The sequence below is a fragment of the Bacillus rossius genome, chromosome 13 (genome assembly GCF_032445375.1).
Source record: "Bacillus rossius redtenbacheri isolate Brsri chromosome 13, Brsri_v3, whole genome shotgun sequence".
Classification (NCBI taxonomy): Eukaryota; Metazoa; Arthropoda; class Insecta; order Phasmatodea; family Bacillidae; genus Bacillus; species Bacillus rossius.
Genome location: NC_086340.1, coordinates 7,952,493 through 7,977,890, shown reverse-complemented (window position 1 = coordinate 7,977,890; position 25,398 = coordinate 7,952,493). Strand labels below are relative to the sequence as shown.

General features: G+C 38.3%; 1 protein-coding gene across 3 annotated transcripts; it reads left to right on the top strand.

Moving 5' to 3' along the window:
- Positions 1 to 1,776: 1,776 nt before the first annotated feature.
- On the top strand, positions 1,777 to 25,335 carry LOC134538191 (BTB/POZ domain-containing protein 17). 3 transcript variants are annotated; one of them, XM_063379266.1, is made up of 9 exons: positions 1,777 to 1,903; positions 5,235 to 5,324; positions 7,282 to 7,422; positions 8,762 to 8,941; positions 10,471 to 10,590; positions 12,535 to 12,671; positions 14,973 to 15,199; positions 16,536 to 16,834; positions 21,199 to 25,335. In XM_063379266.1, exons 2-9 carry the CDS (start codon positions 5,262 to 5,264, stop codon positions 21,508 to 21,510), a joined length of 1,479 nt encoding a protein of 492 aa, XP_063235336.1. In that variant the 5' UTR covers positions 1,777 to 1,903; positions 5,235 to 5,261; the 3' UTR covers positions 21,511 to 25,335. The 3 variants fall into 3 exon arrangements, with proteins under 3 accessions (XP_063235336.1, XP_063235337.1, XP_063235338.1); XM_063379267.1 differs by having other exon boundaries at positions 1,783 to 1,899; XM_063379268.1 differs by lacking the exon at positions 8,762 to 8,941 and having other exon boundaries at positions 1,783 to 1,903.
- The last annotated feature ends 63 nt before the right edge of the window (positions 25,336 to 25,398 follow it).

The window sequence follows — 25,398 nt, the reverse complement described above, 5'->3', positions numbered from 1 at the left end:
AGATTCGGAAGAACGAAAACGCGGAGAGAACGAGAGAACGAGATGAGAGAACCGGCCACGCGCCCGGTCTGATTCGTTCGTGAAATGATTCATGACGTCAGGAGTCTGAAGAATTAGTAATCACAGCGTGAGCATGTTCATAAGAGCAAACGATAACTGATCAAATAAAATAGGGTAACATGAAAAGTATCTATACCTGAAAATGTCAACTGTTAAGTAGTGGTTTAAAATTGCGTTTTCACATTCGATTACACAAATTTGGGGGGGAAAAAAAACATGAATTAAAAATAACAGGGAAAGTAACTACAAATGTTCACACTTACCATTTAGGTGTTAATTAATGTACCTACTTCATTTTTCTCTCTTCATACTGAATCGCAGTAGTAGTATTCAATTTTTGTCTTTTTTTCTCTAAATGTGTTGGTCTACATGTAAACACTTTACTCTCTCTAGAGTGTAAATAGCCTGTATATTAATATTTGTAACTTAAAAAGTAATACAATATAAATAATCTTGTTTCATATACGCAACTGTGATTCACTGGCTACGAAAAGCAATGTTCAAGTACTAGCTATAATAGTGCGATTACAAATTAAAGTTAAGAAAGATCACTTTCGTACCTAACATTCTTAGATTTAATGCTCCCGTATTATATAGAATCACTGCATGAAGCATTTGCAGCGATCAACAGTCAATAATTTTATAACAGTCAGTATACAACTAGACGTTTGAAATTTAATTTACCCATGCAGAGTAGATAAAGATAACCACCCACGCGATCCAGCCTCCTCTCGTTATCGGGTCACGCGATAACGAGGGGAGGCTGGAAGCAAACACGTAGCCAATACTCTAAAGGATGAACGAGTTACGACACCTGATAAAAGAGCCAGATCCTATTCACAGAAAAGAACGAAATGACCGAGATGAACGAATCGTTCTGAACGAATCTTTCACGGAACTGATCCAAAAGTACCGGTTCGGTCAAAAGAACCGTTCTGCCCATCACTAGCTCATTGTACGCTTGCGCCGCATCTATCTCTCTTCCACTCGATTGGAACAACCATCGATTTGACTTTTTCGAAGCACATTAAACTTGAAACACTCCCATTCGTTTCCTACTTTTCCTATCATCGTCCTATCCTTGACAGAATAACACAGATTGGAAGAAGTTAAATAGCAAACATGTATAAAAGTTATAGTTAAAATAATCTCTTCATTAAAGTAATAAAAATATTTGAATCAATGAGTGCAAATAAAAGTAAATTTATCAATTAAATTGTAGATTTCATTTCACTCCTTCTGTGTATCCATACAATATAGTGATAATTCAATAAAAATGATTCAATTTTATTCATAAATGTATGCAATCATTTCATCAATGTTTTGTTATGACGTTGTCACGTTAAACTATCGTCCGTAAACCGACTTTACAGACAACCAAATTTTTTAGTGTAAATAATCACTTCACATAAATTCAATTATATATTTTTTAATAATTGATAAGAACTTACAAAATTAAATGGTTAAATGAAACGAAGGCAAATTATTTAAATAATGAATCCCAAAGGAAAAGGTTTAGTTTTTAGGTATATGATTATAATTTTAAGCATTTAAATTATGTGAGATGCCTTTATGAAATAAAATTTTCTAAAGTAAACGTTGAAAATTTCTAACGACTGACTTTTGAATCCGTGCCGTATTGTTTTATATTGCTCCTTCACTCTCTTTGTCGAATCGAACAAATGGAATAACTTTTATCTCTGGCCTGCCGGTATTGTTTGCTTTATCTTATGGCGTGTTGTTTATTCTGTGGTAATGACTGATATTTTTTTAAGTAAAGGTTGTGCGCATTTAAATATTTTGTTGAAAATGAATGTTGTATTATAGAACAGGAAGCTTGTAAGTAAGTGTAGCTCAGTATTAACAACCAAAACAAACCAAATGGCTTTGGTTTAGTAACTTTGTTATTCTAACCTGCAGTTCGCTTTCATCCCATTTCCAAGTAATCGTCTATCTACACCACTATCCTGCATCTTTATTTAAGCTTTCTCCGTAGTTTACTCACACTTCTTCACTTCCAATACCTTCCCCAAGACCATTTCACTTCCGACCTGTCCTCACTTGGCTTTCTGTTCAGCTTTATTTGTATCTTTGTATCTCCTACTCATGGTTTCTCCTCCCTCTGTAAGTTCTTCTGTGTAACTCGTTTCCCAGCTTTACCAAACCTTCACACCCACTTCCTTTCCTGTAACATTTTTTTTTTATTTTGTTGCCTCCTGTTTTCTCCAGTACATACTAGAAGGGAGTTGTCAATATACAAAGTACAAACAAAAAATTAAAACATATAGACATCACCCCATCTCCCCGATCATAACATCTGGCCTGTGCATCTCGTCCTTTTCCCCTTCCCCTCTCTTCCACACACCCATGACACATTTCACTGCCCTGCGCTATAATATATACTACCTACTATACTTTTAGAAAAACTCCAAATAATAGCCTCGGCTATAAGTTACAATTTTATTTCCTACTGCTAGTGTTCTTGAATTTTTTCTTGCATTTCAAAGGTGGTATAAGAATCAGACCTGGTGGAAAGTAATCATTTCTACTTTTGGTAAATTTATGTAGTGTACGGATTAGCGTAAAAAATTTATTTAAAAATCTGAAATAACTTTCATTATAATGCTCTTTTACGTCCTCTTTTCATTACAGCCTGCGGAGATAAGAAATTCCAAATACTTTAGGAGATATCCAATTTTTTAATTTTCATATTTGGGCGATATTTGTTTAATAAAAAATTTTAAATTCCGAAAATACTTTTATTTTGTGCTTTTTAACTTCCTCTTTTCATTAAACCTGGCGGAGATAAGAAATTCCAAATACTTATAAGATATCGACTTTTTTAATTTTCATATTTGGGCGATATTTGTTAAAAAAAAATTTAAATTCCGAAAATACTTTTATTCTGTGCTCTTTAACTTCCTCTTTTCATTAAACCCGGCGGAGATAAGAAATTCCAAATACTTTAGGAGATATTGAATTTTTTAATTTTCATCCTGTGCACTCATGCGGCGTTCATAATTGTTGCTTGTTTACAAGTATGATTTTTTTTTTTTGCGACGTACGTGAACAGGGAAACCTAAGATGCACATAAAGTGTGATGAAAAGAGGAAGTAAAAGACCATATAATGAAAGTTATTTCAGATTTTTAAAATTTTTTTTGACGATAATCCATACAATACATAATTTAGCCTACTTTCTTCTTACCCTTTTAGGTGCGGTTTTTGAAAAACTGATTAAAGATTAATAAAATGTCTTAATTAACTATCCTGTAAGTAAAGGTGCATTTGTTCTTTTAATTTTTTCGGTAAATATGTAGAGTCGCGGTATATGCGGAAAAAAAATGCTAAAAATCCGAAAATACTTTTATTCTATGCTCTTTCATTTCCTCTTTTCAAATCAACCGGCGGAGATAAGAAATTCCAAATACTTTAGGAGATATCAAATTTTTTAATTTTCATCACAATACCTGTGTATTCATGCGGCGATCACAATTGTTTCTTGTTTACGAGTATCTATTATGTTTCTTATTGGACAATTTTGTCACGTGACAGTTCCGTGATTGGCCAGTATTCAAATGAACCAATACGTGATTATTTATTCGTTTATTGTAGCGCAAGTAATAAGTAAAAAATCAATTACGTGAGTTCCTACTGTTCTTCCTTTGTCCCGGTTTGTTTGGTCAGGTCAGTTACATTATAAATACTTCAAAACTAAACAACCATTTCAATTAATTCACATTATTTTTAATGTCCGCTTAGTTTGAAAGTATTTATAATGTAACTGACATGACCTAATCGACCATTTTAGTTCCTTCTGTTCATCCTTTGTCCCGGTTTGTTTGGTCAGGTCAGTTACATTATAAATATTTTAAAACTAAACAGCCATTAAAATTAATTCACATTATTTTTAATGTCCACTTAGTTTGAAAGTATTAATAATGTAACTGACCTGACCTAATCGAACATTTTAATTAATTACGCATTCACGAACACACCGCAAAATAACAAAAATTGCGACGGTCGAATGATTACATAGGTATAGTATTGCAAAATTAAAAAATTAGATATCTCCTAAAGTATTTGGAATTTCTTATCTCCGCCGGTTTTAATGAAAAGAGGAAGTGAAAGAGCATATAATAAAAGTAATTTCAGATTTTTATCATTTTTTTCCGCAAATACAGTTACTCTACATGTTCAAAATTAAAAAATTTGATATCTCCTAAAGTATTTGGAATTTCTTATCTCCGCCAGTTTTAATGAAAAGAGGAAGTGAAAGAGCATATAATAAAAGTAATTTCAGATTTTTAGCATTTTTTTTCCACAAATATCGCTACTTTACATATTTACCATTTTTTTTGTTAAACGAAGTGTAAAACCACATACCTGCAGCATTTTTTGTTAAGTTGTTTAAAATAAGGTCTAGAATTCTTTAGATAGAAGTACTTATGTACCATTTGAGTTTGCATTGCTTGCACCCTAAGAAATAGTGTGTGAGAGAGTTTTTTGAATATTTGGAGACTGCTGCAATTGGACACAATCCCGGTGGTAAGTATTCACAGTACTTTTCTCTTGTTCTTCTCCTGAATTGAGCCACACTCCTTACTATCACACTCTCTTCATCCAAAACATTCAATTTACCTATCGTTCAAACTACCGTCTAGTTTTTCCCCCTCCTATTTCAAGACTTTCCCCTTGCAACTTGCTTGAAAACGGAAAAATATAAAGTCCTGTGGAATTTTAAGAGGTTTCCAAAGATTTTTGTGGAAAGTCAGGAAATTTACTTGAAATCCTGGAAAAGTCCCGAAAAAAATTCCCTAGTGGTAGTAATTTGAAGGGAAATGTCATGCTCCAGTTTACCATCATGTACGCTGTGAAAGCATTTTTTTTTTCAGATACTTTTTTATGTAGTCATATACACTATAAAATGGCATATGTAAAGTTCTTTTTGAATTGTGCAGAAAATTGCAAATTGTGAAAATCATTTTTAAAAAATTGGCCAGGGAAATGTGTAATTTTGGTCATGGGAAGTCTGAGAAAATTTTATTACAGATTAGTGGGGACACAGTGTTTCAGAATCGACAGTGTTAATGTATGTCTAAAACTCCATAGCGAGTTTAGGACGGAATGTGTGTGAGCAGTGAGCGGCTGACTGTTCCGTGTAATTTTCCGTAGCCCTGTCATGAGCAGCGCTGCCTTGAGATGAGTCGGAGGTTGAAGACGTCAGGCGCACATCACAGGTCTAGAATGTCGCACGACGTGGAGGTGAGTGTCTCTTCAGGGCGGGCAGCAGCCCTCGCAGTTCTCAGGGGAACTTGCTGCTCGCTCTCTTGGGCATTTACTCCCTTTTTACGTGTCGAGGGGCTCTGATCGACCAAATATGGATGTAGAGTCCATTATTGAAAATAGCTTATTTGCTAATAAAACTGTCAAAATCGTTTGTATTGGCAGACGCAGTAGGTATGTTGTTGACGTGATGCAGTAGGTATGTTGTTGACGTGATGCAGTAGGTATGTTGTTGACGTGGGCATAGATCTGTGGGGAGGGGGGATCCGCTCTGAAAATTAAGAAGCCTCTTACTGTGGGGGCCTGTTTGTGCTTGCAAATTCGTGACTGTGGAAGGAATCGATAAACATAAACGTCAAAATTATGCTTTATGTAAAACTTTCTGTATTTGAAAGTTTTTTTTTTTTTATTATTGCATGCACTTAGACATATCAGCACCCTATCCAGAGATTATTTGTGTCAGTTAAAACCCCACGTGCGAAATTCTCGGGTGTCGCGGTTTTCCCCCCTGTGAATTTCCATGGGCCCCTTTTGCGAATCCTACAGATTTGAACCCCTGGATGTTGAGGTAATAAATTTTCGTAACTGTAACAAAGAGGCCAGAAACCTTTCTTTACTCCGTTGCAGTGATAATGTGTGCTTTAAACCCTCTCATTTGGGGTCATTTACAAAAGTCATTGCATATCAGTGAAAGGCCCGCGTTCGCGAGCCACGAAGATGATGCACATGGTGTAAGCGTGCAGGTCGGACTGTTGTCCCGCCTAATTGGATTCTTTAAAAAAATAATAATGATAGTTAGCCACTGCTTGCGGTTCGCATGTATTGTTAAATTAAATTATATGCTCAGCAAACTACTTGTTTGGACACACTATGAAGTCGATGTTCGTGCCTAGTGGAACTGTCTTGTAACTGAAGTCTCCTGATAGTTAAATGCTGTAGACAGTTAGTTGAAACCAGACGACAGCAGCGTAAAAGATTGGGAACTACTTACAGCAGGGTATGATCCTTCTCAAGTCATTCTCCCCACTAACTTTAACTGATCATTGATATACTGCCTGAAGTGACCAAGTAAAAAAGTGGCAAAGCTGAATAAGTTAACTCCATAAGTTTTTAACAAACAGTAATTTAGCTATCCAGATTTTGAATTGCGACATTTTAATTCTTTGTGTACTAATTTAGATACTGCTGCCCTTTACTAGGTAGATAGTAATTTAGTATCCTTTTTTTTCCCCCCCACTTTTTGACTTAAGTCAATTTTGGCAGTACTGTATACCGACGTAGTGTTAAAAAATTATGTTCTTGCATTGCGCTTTGCAGCATTTGCAAAGCTTATATTTGTCTCAAGCAATTGCTGAAGTTTTTTTTTTTTATTTATTTATTATAATCCACCACTAGATCCCCTTACAAGCATTACACTTGGGGATATGGGCTTAGTCAAATTAATATAAGTATACATATTTACTATATATACATACATTCCTTTTTCAATACTCATAACAAATTACAGTCACAAATTAAAATTAAAGAATAAAATTTCCCATATTATAGATATATCAAAAGGCCTGTGTTTCATAATACACTTGGGGATATGGGCTTAGTCAAATTAATATAAGTATGCATATTTACAATATATACATAAATTCCTTTTTCAACACTCATTACAAATTACAATCACAGATTAAAATCAATGAATAAAGTTTCCTATATTCCATCGCTGTGTTTTAACAGGATTGTAACATAGATAACAGTTACTGAAAGTTGATTGTAAGTTTGACTCCTTGTAGATAAGTTAAGAACTATTTTGATTCTCCCGTCTCCCCTGAGAGACCAGACGTATTGGGATACGCTGTGTGCTAAGATACTAGACGTATTGGGACATGCTGTGTGCCGAGAGACTGGAACTGTCCTGACACCCTGTATGCGCGTGTGTGCCCAGTACAACAACTCCCGCATGATCATGCAGAAGATCGCGAGGCTGCACTCGGAGCGGCTGATGAACGACGTGAGCCTGGTGGTGGGAGGTGTCGAGTACCCGGCACATCGTCTCATCCTGTGCGCGTCCAGCCAGGTGTTCCAGGTGAGTCCTCGACGGCTTATCTCGTGGACATTGGGGTCGTTCGTCAGAGACAGCGAGCACGTGTGATCACAGACCGGCGACATCGGTGTGGGAATAGGCACATTACTGGGATCGAATTCAGGACACCGCGAAAAACCATGGATTCTATCCTGGTTCCTGTAATTTGAGTCTCTTGCAGGGTTTGTACCTATCCGTAATATCCTTAAAAAATAGTCCTTAATTTGTCTTTAGTTGAATTAAGACCCTTAATCCTTAAATTTTAATGTTATTTTGGCAGCGAACAACGTTTGCGCATGTGCAACCTATACAATTGGAGAATTTCGGCCAAGTGATTAGAATTTTATCCATAAAAAATGTTTCGAATTCATTTTGCGTATTTTGTATCTCACCTTCAACCTAAAAATGTATATTTTTGCTGTCTTAGTTTGAAACTATAAAGTAACTGTGATTAGTGATGTAATTAAATGTTAGGGCTGAAAATTTTAGATATTTACTAAAAAAATAACTCTGGAAATTAGGGGCTTATCTGTAAGAATTGAACTAACCAATAATAATAATTATTTTGTGCAAGGACAAGGATAAGGGAAATTAAAATGTTCAGGAAAGGTCAGGGAAATCATCAAATATTTCTGTAATTTTTTCTTGTGGCATCAAAATTAAACCAAAAATACCATTGCTGCCAACATACACTCAAAAACTGCTCAAACATTTACTAATCACGAAATTTTGTTGATTTTCCCTTTCCTGACACCCTGGTCTTTTTACTGTAAGCACAAAGAGGGGTAAACTAATTTCCGGATGCTTACATACAAGTTCGATAGCCTGAATTTGTTAGCTTTAGGTGAATCCATAGCAATTGTAGACAAACATATATATGTATGTATCTAAAATGGCATTTGAAAGCACATACGTCTTTTTCCCCCCAAAAAAAAAGCATCACCAAGTGAGCCGTGGGCATGATTTGTTTCTGAAAGGTCGGGGAAACTTGTCGATTCGGATCTGGAAAAAAAAGCTGTAAACGTCAGAAAAAGTTTTGGTATTTCAAGTTTCCTATTGAACCATGACATTGTAACTTGCCCGAAGATTCAGTTGAGCCAAGCAAATGTAGTCCAGTTATGATATTGTGTACCTTTGGCCGGCCACTATTGTGGTTGGTGGAAAACACGGCAGGCATCATTGAAAGAGAAGTTTTTTTTTTTTTTCACTCGCCTGTAGTGTTCTTCCTTGTCATGTATTTCCTCGGTTGGCACCAGTTTCCACCCCCCGCTGCGGAGAAGCGCTGGGGGGTGGCACCGACCCCGGGGTGACACGGGCTGTGTATTGTCGGGGGGGGGGGCAGGTGATGCTGATGAACCCCGAGTGGTCGGAGTCCCAGGAGAGCCGCGTAGTGCTGCAGGAGTCTGAGGCGTGCGCGGCCGTGTTCGGGCACTTCCTGCGCTACCTCTACACGGGCCAGATCCGCATGAACCACGCGCTCGTCATGCCCTTCCTCAGCCTGGCTGACAAGTACATCGTCAAGGTGACGCTTCCACGCCGCCTCCACTGGAACATTGCAACTTGCTTACTGTTCTGGCAGGAAGATTTATCTCTGTCCCTCGAAAAAAAGGAAAACATTTACTAACTCTTTGAACTCCTCTGTTGAGCCAGGTTCCGCCATCCTTATTTCCCGTTCCGATTCTTTGTCGAATCTGGCCCTCCTAACCCTTGCATAGAACAGTCTCACATGATTCAAGAAATTGGAGAGATAACGCTTGAAAAATAGTTCAGAACAGAATTTTTTTAAAAAAATGGCAAACCTGATTCAAAATTAGAGTGCATAAAGAGTTAATTTTTATATATATTTTTTTTAATTTTTTTTTTTATTTTTCACCTAACAGGAAACTTGCTGTAATGTTAAAACTTAAATTCGCCCTTCAAGGAGGCTATGCTTCAATGAGACTTATTTTTTAAAAACCGGGTTGTTCTTCTTGATTCATTTGTTGCAAGGGGCCCTGGGTTCGATCCCAGATGAAGCATGGATCTGCGGGGCATTTTCAACTTAAATTATAGTTTGGAAGCCACCCTCTCCAACATTAGGTTAGGGAAAACGGTCACATGGTTTGTAATTAAATCTTATATTTGAGCTGTATGAAATTCCTTAGTCACAAAAAAAAATACCACGGATAAAGCCACTATCATTTAGTGGATTCATTTCACTCCAAGCTAGACTCAACATGTCTGTACATAAATCAAGCCATTTTTGGGTACACATTGCTCGATAAAAAGGTCACATTCTTTGATGGGTTTGCACGTGATTGGATAACCACTTCTTGTTTTGTAACTGGCTCAGGGTGGTTAAGAGCACTTTATTTAGTTCATCAACGCAAAGCAGAAGTATATGTGCTTTAATTCTACTTTGCTACCCAACGATTTGCAAAATTATTTGTAGCTATATCCGTGTATGTCTATAAAATCTGTAACATTTATAAAATAAATTTTTGATTATGAAAGGATTTGATGATAAATAAAACTAAAAATCTTTCTGTAGAAAATTAAAACTTTTGGCTTTGGACAGCTTGAGTTTGGTATTTTAGTAAATCGTATTTAATTGAAATAGTATTAGTTTTCCGACTCAATTCGATATAATTGGATTTATTTCATTTCCATTGTAATCATTTAAGATTATTTCGCTTATTTCACATTAATATGTACAAGTAGATAACATTTCCACACATTTCAGTCCTTTCCGTAGATTATTTTTCGTTACAATTCACGCGTTTAATCATTGATAAATGTTTCTATTAAAGTACACTTAATTTCGTTATGAATGGGTTTCTTTTGGTGCTTTTTGATCTTTTTCTACTTTATTTTATTTTATTAAGTACATTTTGGGCACAAATCATTTCGTTTGTGTTGTATCGAGTGATTTTGTTCGATGTAATAGTTTTCCGACTCATTTCGTCATAATTGGGTTTAATTCGTTGGCATTGGAAAATGCGTAGCTTTTTTTCGTACCGGGGAAGTCGAGGAAGAGACTTGTGACGGCGTCGCGCGGCCGTGCTGTTGCAGGACCTGGCAGAGCTGTGCCTGAGCTACATGCGCGCGCACGTCGCGCTCGCGGCCGTGAAGGGCCAGCTGGTGGGCTGGCTGCAGTACCTCTCCAACTGCGGCCACAACGCCGTCGCCCAGGTGCGCCGGCGTTGCCGCTCGTCTCCCTTGCGGTGCGGCACTCGCGTCGCCGTCGCGCCGAGTTCCCACACACCGGGCAGCACTCAACGCTGCTGGTCTCCCAGAGCGGGATGGCAGGAACCACCTCCATCCACTCTTGCAGTCAGCAGTGTTTGGTGCTGCATTGAAATCTCTCAACAGCGTGGCCAGAATGAACAATTTGTTTGATACATTGATAAAGAAAGTATTTTGCAGTGTGATAAAAATAATCATGGGGATCAGACAAAAATAGTTACGGGATTAGACATCAATAATTAGAGTTTTAATACCAGATCCTTCACAGACTAGTTAGAGGGCGGTATGCTAACAGATACTAAAGGACATGCTTGTTGACATGAGATGGACACTCATTCAAAGCTGCAGAACAAGAAAGTTAAAACTGATCTCCCTCCCCCCTCTTTTCCCCTCCAGCCAATTCCCATCACACTAATAAAACTGCTGGGCGACAAGTTCCACGTGGTGGTGTTACCCCCAATCATTTAAATGAAATTATTTTACGATAGGGACAAGTTTTGCTGTGGTTGTAGAAATTTTTTGTGTTAAATGCTACCCAGATGGCCAGTGATACATATCAAATATCATATACCTTCTCTTATTATTTGCAAGAAACCATTTGTCTGGCTTAACTTCACAGGCATATAGCAGCCCGTGGAAGCACTTTAGGCAGTTTAATTATTTATCATAGAGTAGATTATATATCTGGTGATATTTTTTTAATACCGTATTTACTCGCGTAAAGGCCCCGCCTGCGTATAAGCCCCCCTCCTTGTTATGTAAACATTTTTGAGAAAAAATTTAAAAACGTGTTTTTCTGGGTTTTTTCTAAGGTCAGGGCAGCTTGGCATGCATCAAACAGAAAGCCATGTATTGTGAGCGGCGGGAAGTGATTTTGTAAGCGGCAGTGATACAGAGACTGGTATTACAGTTTGTCCGTTCTCAGTAGGACCGTCGTGAGGCGTGACAGACGTAAGCAGTTAGTCCTATCTCAAACTACATAAAGATAAAGAAAGCTGGACTCGCGCGCTGCCGCTGTGTTGATGTGGAGTGTTGTCAGAGAAGAAGAGGGGAAGTGAAGGAGGAAGGGAAGTGGGTCAAGGATTCTAACACTCCTTTGTCTGGTTGGCTGGCTAGCTGGCAGGAGGGAGGTTAAGCCACGCCTCTGCCTCTCTCCCCTCCTGCCTAAGCGCTGCCTCTGCCTCTCTCCCCCCCTGTCATAGCGCTGCCTCTCCCCCCTGCGGAGTCGTTGCCTCTCTCTCCTTCCTGCCGCATCGCTGCCTCCCCCGCCTCCCTAATTCGAACAAAGACGCACGACTTGAAAAGAAAAATCTATTTTTTCCTCCAAATTCGCGTATAGGCCCCCTCCCCTTTTTTGGAGTCGAAAATTTGGGAAAAAAAGGGGGGCCTTTACGCGAGTAAATACGGTAGTTAATATTTAATGATATAAGAACATTTGTTGACAAAAATGGTTAAAATCAATATGGCGCACATCATTTACGTCTCCTTGTACGTAAAATTGTAATATATCAGATGATGCTCTTGATGAAATAACGAGAAAATTTCTTTCCAAAATTCTCACTTCAAATTTTCCTTCCATAAATACGACGTTTCAGATACAAACATAAAAATCGCTCGACGCGGCTAAAGAAGTTTTCACTTTAAAAAAAAAAAAAAAAAAACATTACGTCATGAAAGTTGTGGCTGAAACTGTTGTTGTCCGGCATCAGAGCACACGGAAACAAGGACAGCACTTGGCACGATTGTGCGTTGGGGGAGGAGAGAGAGTGAAAGACGAGGCTGCCGACTAAGGGACGAGAGACAGCGCTGTCGCGGTCTGTTCCCGGCCGCAGGGGACGCGGAAGACCGGGCCCGGTCGCGAGAGAGAGCCCGCTCTGTCGTGTGTTGCAGGAGTGCAGGCAGTTCATAAAGCAGAACCTGGACCTCGTGGCCGGCGCCGACGACTTCGAGCACTTCGAGCCGGACGTGTTCGTCAGCCTGCTGCAGGAGAGCGACCTGGTGGTGGAGGATGAGATGACGCTATACCAGTGAGTGCTCGGGCCCGATCGCTTGATTGCAGTGTGTTCAGGGCCGCAACTAGGCGGGGGGGGGGGGGGGGGGGCAAGCGGGGCATACGCCCCGGGCGCAAAGCTGTGGGGGCGCCGAAATCGCTTGCATTGCAATTCCTACTACAACCGGTAACCGGTAAAAAGTTTTTTAACTTGCATGCCAGGAATTTCTAATTTGATTTACAATATAACGTCTCAACATATATTTAATGAACAAGTCCAGTGATTATACGGACTACTTTATGGACATAGTGGGTTCATGCATGGAAGGTACAGTAGCACAGAAACTGTTACGTGTGGGTATGGAAATTTCTTAAATAGCACCATTTTCCCGTGGGAGGGCCCACGGACCACACCCCGCTTTATTGGTGTGGTATGTGCAAAAAAAAAAGGGGGGGGAGGGCAGGTGCATGAATCCATTCATGCCCCGGGTGCCAGAGACTCTAGTTGTGGCCCTGGGTGAGGTTGTGGGCCGTCAAACACGTTCGCAGCAACCAGCCATACAAAACACTGTGATAATACGATGTACGTTTAATTATCTAATATGGACGTAGTTATGCAAAAAGAAACCAACCCACAATTTTGTTATATTTTATTTGAAAATAAATTAAAATAGTACACGGTTGATCGTACCGTCGTTGCTATTATTATATCACTATTTATACTAGACCATTAAAATTATACCCACATTATGTTATCAATACGAGAATTACAATTTATAATTAACTTTAACCTCAATATACTCAGAATAGGTTTCATGTGGGTTGGTTCCTTTTTTGCATAACTATGTCCATATGATCTTGTTATTTTCATTGTTTAGCTTATAAAATTGTTTTGTTTGGAAATGTGCTGTGTTGATTTAACATGCCCGAGTGAAGTGGCTTATTCGTGATTGGCTAGCTTATTTTGTTTCTGTGCTGCTTTGTTCCATAAACAATAACAGCATTTTTTTTTCTTTCACACCTGTCAGTTTGAATTGAATGGTGAGTAATGTCTGTTTCCAACCTGTATCATTGAAATACAGAGAGGTGGCATTCAGCTCTTGTATTATTTGTTCTATTTTGGATCACATTTACACATATTTAATTTGTTATATCAAAAAAGTTGTAAATAAAATTTATTTAAAGGTCCTGAAAAAAATTTTTTGAATTGGTTTGACCAGGTATTTGTAAACTCTGTGTAAGGAACGACAGTGAGACCTCATTACAAAGAACCTCGTTTTAAAGTATTTATTTCCGGAACCTTACAAGATGTTTTGCATTTACTAACTGTTCAGTATAAAGTATGTACTTTCACTGACCAAAAAGTGTTTTTTTTTTTTTCCTGGTACATTAAAATGTTACAATGAATCTCTGTTAAGAAAATTGTCAAAGGTATTATTAAAAGGGTAAAATCTTAATATATATAAATCCAGTGTCCTCACGTTTGTTTCCAGTGAACTCTTCACCAAGTCAACCGATTTTGATGAAAATTGGCATTTATGTGTAATTTTCTCCAACTTGAGAGATAGGATAGTTTTTATTTCGATTAATGGTCTTAGTAATTTATAATTAATAATAAACTGATTATCAATGTTGATTGGTGTTTAAGCCCGGGAAACAGTGGGTACTTCGTCTCCATGACAACGTTGCGTGTAATTGTTGTATTAAGTTTTTTTTGTCAAAATTAATTAATTTTAATTTTATTTCATTTATTATAAACTGTAAATAAGAGATTTGGTCTCATTTTTTCGCCCCATTAATACAACCTTGCGAAGCCGGGTCGGGCAGCTAGTTTTATATATTTATAGATTCCTTGATGTTGCAGAGTTTTTTTAGTGTATTTCCCCTGTATCGCAGCATTTGCCAGGGTCATTGGTTTAGCCGGGGGGGGGGGGGGGGGGTTTAGGTGTTAACCCCCCCCCCCCCCCCCCTCCCCCCCATCACCAAATCTTTACTTAAATTACTTATTCATCACTCAAACAAATTTCATATTAAAATTAAATAAAAATTTACCATTTACAATATTTGAAATTTAAGTACCGAAAACTGCTAAAAATAGCACTATTTTACACCTCAAAATCCAAAATTTTCCACGAGGGAGGATCCCCGGCCTCCCTAATTTTTTACGAGGGGGGGGGGGGGGTCATGCTTCTTAACACCCCCCCATACACAAATCCTGGCTACGCCACTGGCCAGGGTTAGTTTCAGGGAACTACGGAACATCCGGCTCGGGGTAGAAGCCTGGGCCCGGCGTCGGGAAGCGCGAGTGGCGAGTGGCGAGGCGTGCCGTCTGCCGCAGGTGGGCCGTCAAGTGGCTGAACGGCCAGCACGCGCGGCTCCGCGCGGCGGGAGGGGGCTCCGCAACCCAGGACGACGCCCACATGCAGCAGCTCGTCAGGGAGGTCATGTCGCACATCCGCTTCCCGATGATCCCGCCCCGCGCCCTGGCCGACCTCATCCTGTCGCCCCTCACCACCAACGAGTTCTTCCTGGACAGGATGAAGATCGGCATGATGTACCACAAGGGTGAGCGCCTCCGCTCGGCGGTCCCGTCCCTCTCGTGTCCCCCCCCCCTTCGACCTCGCGTCTCCGGGTGACCCCCCCGGGGCCAGTTCGGACCGACTGCAGTGAGATCTTAATCCCATGTTTCATCGCATAGTTGTGGCACCGTTATCTTAGAGCGTCAAAATTTGGAGAGAGAGATAGGAAAAAAAAAAAGAAGTTGCATGTTGTTTTTGGTCCCGCTGTTATGTTCTGATCACTTTGTGTAGGTAATAATCTTGACCTTGCCAAAGATCACATGCTACAGTAATCGATTTTCAAGTTGCTGTCAAGACAGTGTGGTAGTTATATTGGGAAAATACTCTTATTACAGTTGTTAATTGGTAAAACTTGGTATAAGTAAGAGAATTGCATTGAATAGGAAGTTTTGAATTTTTAGATTCATCGCTGTTAACTTTTCCGTGATATACTGTAGAATTTGCCTGATTCTAAATTCTATTACGTATATAAAATTTTATTTTTTTATTTTTTGATAGTCCCTTAAATTTGTTTTAAATTAATTTTTAGAAGAACTAGTAAAATGCATAGAATGTTTTATAAAACTTGCTGGATTTTGCGGTGGCATAATATCCTCTGTACAGTAGAGGAGGAAGCGAGACCTTATATTGCTGAGAGACTTGTTGTGTGGCAGAGGAAAGAACGACCCTGCCATTAACGTGTCCAAACACGTTATCCCTTGGTCTACAACACCCTGTTTGTTCCCTGGATGCCAGCATTACGGCCACTTGACTTAATTTTCACATCATGCCGTCTGGTGTGCTGTCTCATTCACTATTTTGAGTTTGGGAATTTTGTTTTATTAAAGGTTGGGTTTACACTCCATGTTGGTAATTTTGTTTTACTGTCTTTACTATTATTTAAAGGGCTATTTGTGCTAATTTTTGATATTTTATAGTTGTTTGATCGTAAGTTTTATCTTCAGTTATTTGAAAATTGTTGATTGCAAGCTGTAAAATGTTATATAAGTAGAGACCGGAAAAAAATTTGCAAATTCATTTCGCGATAGGCTAAAATACAAATCGTTGTACCTCAGTGCTGCCTCTGATATTGGTTCACAACTCACCTGGATGACTCGGGGCCAGTGAGAAACACCCAAACCAAAGCTTTGTCGAATTCACAGGCTGCTACGCTGGGACGTCTCACAAGACAGCAGCCAAAGAGTGGATGGTAATTTGACCGAGTGTACGCAGAACTGTGGAGTTCATCCTACAGGTCACTGAACCCGCAAATTTTTCCGGTCCCTATATGTAAGTGATCGTAATGGTGATTGACGACAGAGCCGTGAGTTGCGACATTGCAGGCCAGATGGCGGAGGCGTGCCGCGTCACCGGGGAGGAGGGGGGCCGGCTCATGTTCACGCCGCGCCTCTACACGGCCGGCCAGTGGGGGACCCCGCTCACCGTGGAGAACTTCCACGCGCTGCCCGCCTACCACTCGCGCACGCTGGTCTTCTCCAGCCACCGCGCGCTGGCCGACTGCACGGACGCCCGCTCGTGCGAGTGGGTGGTCGACATCTACCCCAAGGGCGTGTGGTTCATGAAGTTCTACCAGATCGTGTGGCAGGGCACGGTGGAGGTGCCGGAGTGCGTGCTGCGGACGGTGGGTACATCTGCTCGAGATTCTAGTTAATATGTTGGAAAAATTCACAGGAAAGCATTATAGGTAGAGTCCCGATTATATGGTGAATCGCGATAAAGCGAAATAACATCGAAAAACACATTAACGTGCGACAAAACACCGAAAAACATGTCAACACACGACAAAACACGAAAATAGGCAACATTCAGTAGCTGTTATTATTTATTTAACATGAACTTCTGGTTTCCGTAGCATCATTATGGCTGGAATCAACTCGGCATGTTTTGAATTCCATTCTAGACCACCAGAAAATGAAATACAAGTTATATGTACAATGTCCGTGCTTTGTTTTGATTCTTCACTTCATAGAGTCCATAGATACATACAATGCAAAGACGTGAAACCTAGATTAGGCGGAAAAAATCTCGGAGCATGTTCCAATAAGGATGGTATACTAGTACTTTGCGACACTGAAACAGTACTCTAGCGCAGGGAGGCCACCAAGAATGGTTATAAAATCCTGTATTAGACCATAAAAAATCCTGTAAAATCCTGTAAGAAGAAAATTTCCATAAACAGGTTTTTCATTCGCGACAACATTTTTTTTTACAGCTAAGACACAGGAGAAAACAAAGTATTATAAGTATATTTCTTCAAAAATTAGCTTTTCCTTCATTCCAGTTGCATAGGCCTACTTAAAAATAATAATGATGAATGTAGATGAAAAACCGATAAGTTTACATGTAAGGAGTTAAGTACCAGTATGAGATTCTCACAAAAATCACTTTAAAAATATACACACAGACTATGATGTATTTGCAGGCATTTCTTGCCTGAACACTCCAACTGCTTCACTTCTTCAGGTTCCTAGCTTTTTTTTCTCAGCTCATCAGTGGGTTTGAATTCTAGCCCCAAATTTTTGGTCCTGTTGTGGCAGTGCAACAATGCATTCAACATTGGCATTTCTAAACAACAGCGACCGTTTACCGGGTTTCAACCACTTTAATTCTACTTACCACTCACGTTTATATCGTTGTTTATACAGCGTTCGATCTGGGATGCCTTGCGTTTCCTTTCCATTTCTTTCAATTACTATCTCCACAAAGATGCAAGCCGAATTTTTTGTACGTAACAATTACTTTAAAATTAACAAACTGTAAACACTCCGTCAATCCATCATAGAAATCGTGATTGCGTGGTATAACAACACAGACTGTAAAAACACCTTCACAGATATCACTTCGCACAAATATTACTGGGTGTGTTCCGTTACACGCACGAACGCACCATTGCTCAGAAGAGAGAAACAGAACACTGTGTCTAAAACAACTGTCATAGATATTACGATGCACGGTATACTTTCATCCGTGAAATAAAAAAATGCTTCCAGACATAAAAGGTAGAGCGTGAATTGTTATCTTAGAAAAACTGAAACGACACGTAGCAAAGTGAAGTGTCTCTTGATGACATGTTGTCTATGACGTGGAGTGGGAGCAGTATGCAAATATTTGTGTCTGTGCGTTCGTCAATTAAAATATCCGTGATTCAAAGTGCTAATCCGTTAATCAAAATATCTGTGAAAACAGATAAAATCCGTAAAAACGGCAACCCTGTGTTAATGTAATGCAGTATTCATAAGAATTTCAGTAAAATAAAGAAATGTCTAGGAAATGAAACTAGTGATGGTACATTTTCCTACCTCAACCTCTCGATACCTGTCTACACGTAATTCATTCAACTGATTAGTATCAAGCATTGGTCTAAACCTCTTGGTAACTGGGATTGTTGTCCCAAAAGAGTTAGCATGCTTGTTTTTCTCAATAACAATTGTTAAAAATTGTGGATCTAATAACCCTGTTGTTAATTTAAGGAAGTGTTATTTTTAGTGGGCATGTCATATTGTTTTAAAATTTGAGCATTTATTTCTGTTTTAGGTTTAATGTATTGTGACGCCGGTGTTAAAAACCATGCTTTTCTCATCCCTAACATTAATTTATGTAAAAAAAAAATTTCATGAAATAATTGTTTATTAAATGAATGTATATTGAACAATACTGTTTGTGTTTGCAGAAAGTTTAGAATGTCAAAAGGATTGAGCTGAAAACAGTATCCAGTACACCCTACCCTCAAAGTAAAACTGTGTGATTTACCTGGATTTGAAGTACCAATGCCAATAAATTATGGCATGATTTAAAATAGGGCGGTCATAGATTCGAAGTAGCACAGTTTTCCTTTACGGAAATTTTTATTTCCGTGCGCGCACACAGTTGCAATGGCATTTGTGTAGCATTAAATACAATGTTTAATTTAAGCTCTTCGTTTCCTTCATTGCATATTTATCTCTAATGACACCCTTGTGTTTAGCCAGTGTTTATACTCTGCCATTCCGCATGTCAACAGCAACTCCGGAGAGAGATGGAAGAAGATTTCAGGGCTAGATTACCTTACCCCTTCTAGAATGTGCTAGTGGCAAACCATAGTAGACACTCATTTAGTAAACAGAATTGGTAATCATGTTCACAGGTTAAATAATATTTGTAGGGCTGATCGGTTCCCACATTTTCAGTTCGGTTCGGCTCGGCTCGGTTTTTTGTTAAAAATGTCGGTTTTCGGTTCGGTTCGGTCACTACTTCAAAATTTTTCTTTGAGCTGTCATACCAAAAAAAATTCCACTATAGTATGTATTTGATTACTTGCAATATCTTGCAAAAGTTTAATTTCTTAGGGGAGTCACTTTCTCAGCAATATAAAAGTTATTTTCAACTACTATTTGTATTTATAAATAAGTTTATATGCTACTGAAACAACCATATGTGTAAAAAGGAACAGAACAAAACAGTTTAGAACATTAATAATTAGTATTACATTAACCTTGTTGCCAGCTTGAATTTATGAAATGTACTGGAATAAAATTCAATAGCAATAATGTGATTAAAAGCAATATACAAATAAAAACTTCCTACTGTAGCCTCTATGCCGGGAGTTAATGGACAAGCCAACATAAACAAACGTCTTAACCAAGAAAACGTCTTAACCTACCAGTGCATTAAAGGCAGAATGAATCATAATGACCATATTTTCAAAATACACAAGTAAAGTATTCATATTTAGTATGCGGTATTTACTAGGATTTTTTTTCCGTCACGTGCGTAACATCATCTTTGCGGAACACGGGCGGTATTATTTTTAATTCCTTCGTCACAGATGTTCATAGTTGCCTCCAATTACCAAGACGTAGTGGCAAAAAAGAATTTTTATTTTACGAGAAATCAATTACTCTAGACTATAACGACGCAAAGCCGCAATAATCACGCGCGAATAGTAAACAAACTACATCTGAAGGGTCTGACGACATGCACATTCATTCTCCAACTGCCATTTGGAACGGAACTTGGAAGGCAACTAATCGATCCTAGCGCACGTATAGCGCATTCTGTGATGTGAAAATAGAACTGAGTGACGCCATGCGTCGTGAGCGCCCTGCAGAATACGGACGGAACTAAGTAATGCTACGAAACTTCTACCGTTTTAGCTTACGAATCGGAATTAAATAAATATTATTTTAGTAACGGGAGTGATATATCCTTTAAATAAGAAAAAACCATATATTTAAGAGAAAATAGTAGTATTCCGACATAAACTTCCGACGTTAAACATAGGAAATAGTGAACTGTAAGAAACGCTTTGACTTTACTATCCCATGGTTAAAATGGCGAACATTAAGAGAATAGATGATTTAAACGTTTTATAGTGAAAAACTTAGCATGCGTCTTAAATGTGTTTTGATGTATTATGCAAGCGGTACGTTTTTTATCCAATATGAATGTTAAATACATTATTTGGTAGATACTTGAAGTTAGTTTTTAATGCCCTAATAAAAACCGAATCATCGGTTTTTTCTGGGAATTCGGTTCGGCTTCGGTTTTTACTAAAATGACCGAACCGAACCGAAAATTCGGTCAACCGATCAGCCCTAAATATTTGTATTTCTTATTAGATTTTAAATAGAAGAATAAAATAAGATCATCTGCGTGATGTGTGGGACGGAACTTTAACTGCATCGTTTGACTTGTCTCAAATGCCACGGAATATTGCTTGCTTGCTTGCGCCGTGCGAATTTTGTGTGGATCGGGGTGTTTTCCTGTACTGCGATGCATGTCTGTGGTCGGACTAGTTTTTTATTTGGTGCTGCCATTTTTTTGAAATCTATACCTCGAAGTGGTGTGTATTTTTTCTTGATGGAAACATGCATTTAGGTACATATTGTGTGATTTCTCTGTGTTGTTATTTTTGCTGGCAACCCTTGACTGCTACACTTTCATAGTAAAAATTGCATCTCAGAGAGTCCGAGGTGAGTGACAGCGTTGTCTGGTGACCGGGCGCAGGTGCGCCTGTCGCTGACGTGCAACGAGCGGCCGCTGGGCGGCGAGGTGCGCGTGCGGGTGGCCATCCTGGTGCGCGGCGTGGCGGACCGGGTGGAGCACACGGCGCGGGTGGTGACGCGCGACCACCGCTTCAGCGGCGCCGACACGGTGCTCAACCTGGACGGCCTGCTGCCCTACGAGCGGCTCAACCCGCCGTGCGGCCCGGCGGGGTCCCGCGGCCCGGCGCGCAGCCCCTACCTGGTGGGGCGCGAGCGCGACTGCCTCAAGCTGCACGTCGTCATCGTGCCGCTGGACCGCTACTGCGCGTCCTAGCTCGGCCGTCGATGACGCATTCTATATATCTGTTCTCTTCGACTTCAAAACTACAAGTGGTTTCGATCTTGTTGTGATGTTCGAAACAGACGTTTTAAAAATAATGTCGTTAACGGGTTGAACGTAAATAATTGTCAGGACTCTCTCGGATTCCAGACAAAACAGTCTTAGAAACACATTTTTATATCTTTCATTCGTCGATGACACTCAAATCTGTTCTGTTCGACTTCAAAACTATAAATAATTTCGATTTTGTTGTGATGTTCGAAACAGACGTTTTAAAAATAATGTCATTAACGGGTTAAACATAAATAGTCAGGAATGTGTTGTTACAAAAAGACATGGTGACGTTTAATCAAAAACCTAATTTTTTTTCTATTTCTACAATCCTGTGGACACCCATGTCGTTTCTGGCCGACTCAGTGCGCTTTTCTGTTTCCGTGCGTCGTTCGGACGGTGTTTTAGATTTTTTTTATCACCTTAGGCACGTTTTAGCACTAATTTGCTGTTAATTTGATACACTGCTAGTAGTAGTATTGTTTTTTTATGGAAATTACACAGTATAATTTATTTTGGTTATGTGCAGTTTTCAGGAGGATAACATAAAAATTGTGCTTACGTGTACACAGAAGGTTCGAGAAACAGGGAAGAACAGTAATGATTGTCTCTGTGAATCTCAGAGAACAATGAAGCGAACATTTGCTCAGGGAGTGTGCCATACTAGACTCTAGTTGTGTGGTGTTCATAGGTTAGCTGATTTGAAAATGCATATCATGGCTAATAATAATATGAAAACTGTCCCTGTTGCACCTCATAAAAAAATTTTGAACCTCAAAAATTGTTGACAGTGGGTTTAAGCTCTTTGGGCCCATTCATAATTCCAGTATTGTATGTTTATTTGAAGAATGGTATTAAGTTTTAACCAATTATGCCCTAAGAGAAAAAAATTTTTCGAATGTTTAGCATTTCAAAATATTTTCTGACTTGCCAGCCTTTGACAATATTTTCACCACTGCAACCTTTTAATTTCATATTTACTTTGCTGTTTGCATTTTTCTGTAATAAATGCCTTTTGTTCTCTGAGAAGGGATTTTTTTAAATTTTATACTGGGCAGAAATGTGGTTAATTGCACACTGCTCGTGTGGGCTGCATCACTCGACGTTCCGAGAGGTTACAGCTTTCAGTATAACTCCAAGTCTTGGGGTTTCGTGTTGGAAATTCAAACAAAGCGTCTGTTGTATAGCACAGGTATTTGCTGACACCACATTGTTTAAACACACAAGGTTAATTATGGTTTCTATCGTGATGTCGGTGAGAAAAATTTAGTACAAGATTTGTCAAACTACAGTACAACCCTGTTATAACATTCTCCAAGGGACCAACATAAAAAAATGTTATAAGCAGGAAAATGTTATAAGCAGGAAATCATCTTCACTTTGTAAAAATTATGCGTGGATTGATTAAATTAAAAAAGTATAGGTAAAACAACACAAAATACAAGTGTATTACACTAAGTACAGCAATAGAGTGGAAAATTGGTTAATTTTATTTATAGATAATACCTAATAATATGCTAAAGAAAACAAAATGTTTTGTACGATACAGTTCAGAGTCGAAACAGAAATATTCAACTCATTTGCAATCACAACACGCGTTTTGTTGGGGTTCCTGTCCACTTGGTTAATAAACTGAATTTTTTCAGCTACAGAATATATTTTCGCTTATATTTATCGGCCATCATAACTGTACAAAAACCTGAATAAAATTTCAATACGGCGTATTTTAATTAAATACAACCGTGACTACAATAAGTAAAAAAAAAAAAAAAATTACGGTAAAGGTTAACCACAAACAAAAGCCGTGAATATATCCATAGAACAGTTAACCATCTCAAGGTGTTAAACCTTTGAAACAAAAACCAGCACCATAGACTATAGTAGCATTGTTTCCGACCATGTATCAGTGCACAAAATGCGCATCATAAGTATAAAGGAACAAATCATAGGCTAAGAAGCGCGAACAGGACGCCATATTGATAGTCGATCCGGTGAAAGTTGTGGAGTGCGTGTGTACCACGTCTATGGTGAACTACTCAAATGTAAACATCTGATGTTTGTATATGCGTGCTGTATTTTCTAGCTATGGTTTCGCTCTAAATTATGACTTTGAAGGAAGGGATACTGCATTTTGTGGCAGTTATCAAAGAAAATTTGAACGTTAAAGGCGGGAATGTAGAAATTTTAATATTGTTACAGGCGGGAAATTAAAGCATTGTGATAAATGGAGAAATGACGGGACCATGAAATTATGGTGTTATAGGCGGGAAAATGTTAAAAACGGGAATGTTATAACCGGGTTGTACTGTATAAGGAATATCTTTCATAACACTTGTACAAACATTTAAAGACACAATAAAAAATAAACAGTGGAAACCTCTCCATTTTATATTATTTGGTGGTCTTTTTTCAATTGAAACTCAAAACAAAAAAAAAACACCTTGAAAAGGGGAATCTTAAGTTTTACCCAACCTTTTGTACAAGCCCTCATAATCCAAATGAAACTTTTATACTGCTTTGTAGATTGTATTATTGTCTCAATTTTGAATAGTGAATGACAACGTATTTACATGAATCTGAAAGTTAAAAAACAAAAAAAATCATTTTAAAAATTAGAGAAGAACCTACAAGTGTCTTGTATTTGTTGAGCTCGTGTAATTCATGTTGCTCTTTGTAGCATTGAATTTAGGCTGTCCAAATTTTGGTCGACACCGTAAAATTTAGACGGCCTTTTTCTTGTTTTTCACTTATCTTACTTATCTTGGAATATTGTCCAAATTGACTTAAAGTAATTTGAAAGCAAACAGCAGGCAGAGTAGCATGCCATTTTACACCCAGTGAAATATGTATCTGTTGAAAATATTTGTGGCAGAACAAGAAATTCAAGGGAAGTAACAAGGTAAATTTTTAAAAATACGGTAGTCCTTAAATTATAGTAATGGCGAAAAAAAAATTAAAATTATCTCTATGGTATGTGAGACTAAGTCTTACCGTACTGTTTCGGTTATAACTGTGTAGTTGTTGCATTAATTTGTTCGTGATTTTAATTCAGCTGTACTTTCCATTTTAACTCTGTAGTGGAAAAAATAAGACCACAAAGTTTTTTTAGGATAATTATCAGTAAACTTCTAATTGTAACCTACCTACCTTCTGGGGTTGGTAGAAAATAGCACGTACATGTACAAGTGTCAGCTTCATGTTTATTAGCTACAGTTCTCAATCACTCAAGTTTTTAAGAAAACATGCAAGTAAATGACTTAAAAATTTACTTGTCATTACAAGCTTACAGGAGTACTTTGTGAAACACTTGTAACAGTATATACTATATATACTTGTAAAAAAATTACTGGTTAGTTACGAACTTGTACTTTTGTAAAATGGACCCTTGGTGAAATTCTTGTGTGTCCACCTTGAATTTGAAATTTATATGATGAGTGTTGTGCAAAATGTTCTGTTATTATAAGATATAAGTGCAATAAAAAAAATTCTTGGCTGTGTGTTATTGAAGGTACTTAAATGTTTGACCTCTAGAACTGACATTTGTAAAACTTATGTAACTTTATAAGTACACTGTCAACCACTTTTGATGATTTGTCCCAACATCTGTGTACATATAAAGTAGAAACATTTTACTGGATTGTTTTCATGTTTACTGTTCATGTGCCATATAGGTATACATATTTAATATACTGTATACATTTATTTTGTATCTGTACCACTTCATGAATTGTATCAAGATTTGAGTGATGATAAAGTTTTTGAACCAAATGGACTGTTCACATTTACCATATGCAGATGATACAGGCATGCAACAAAAAAAAAAATTATTTT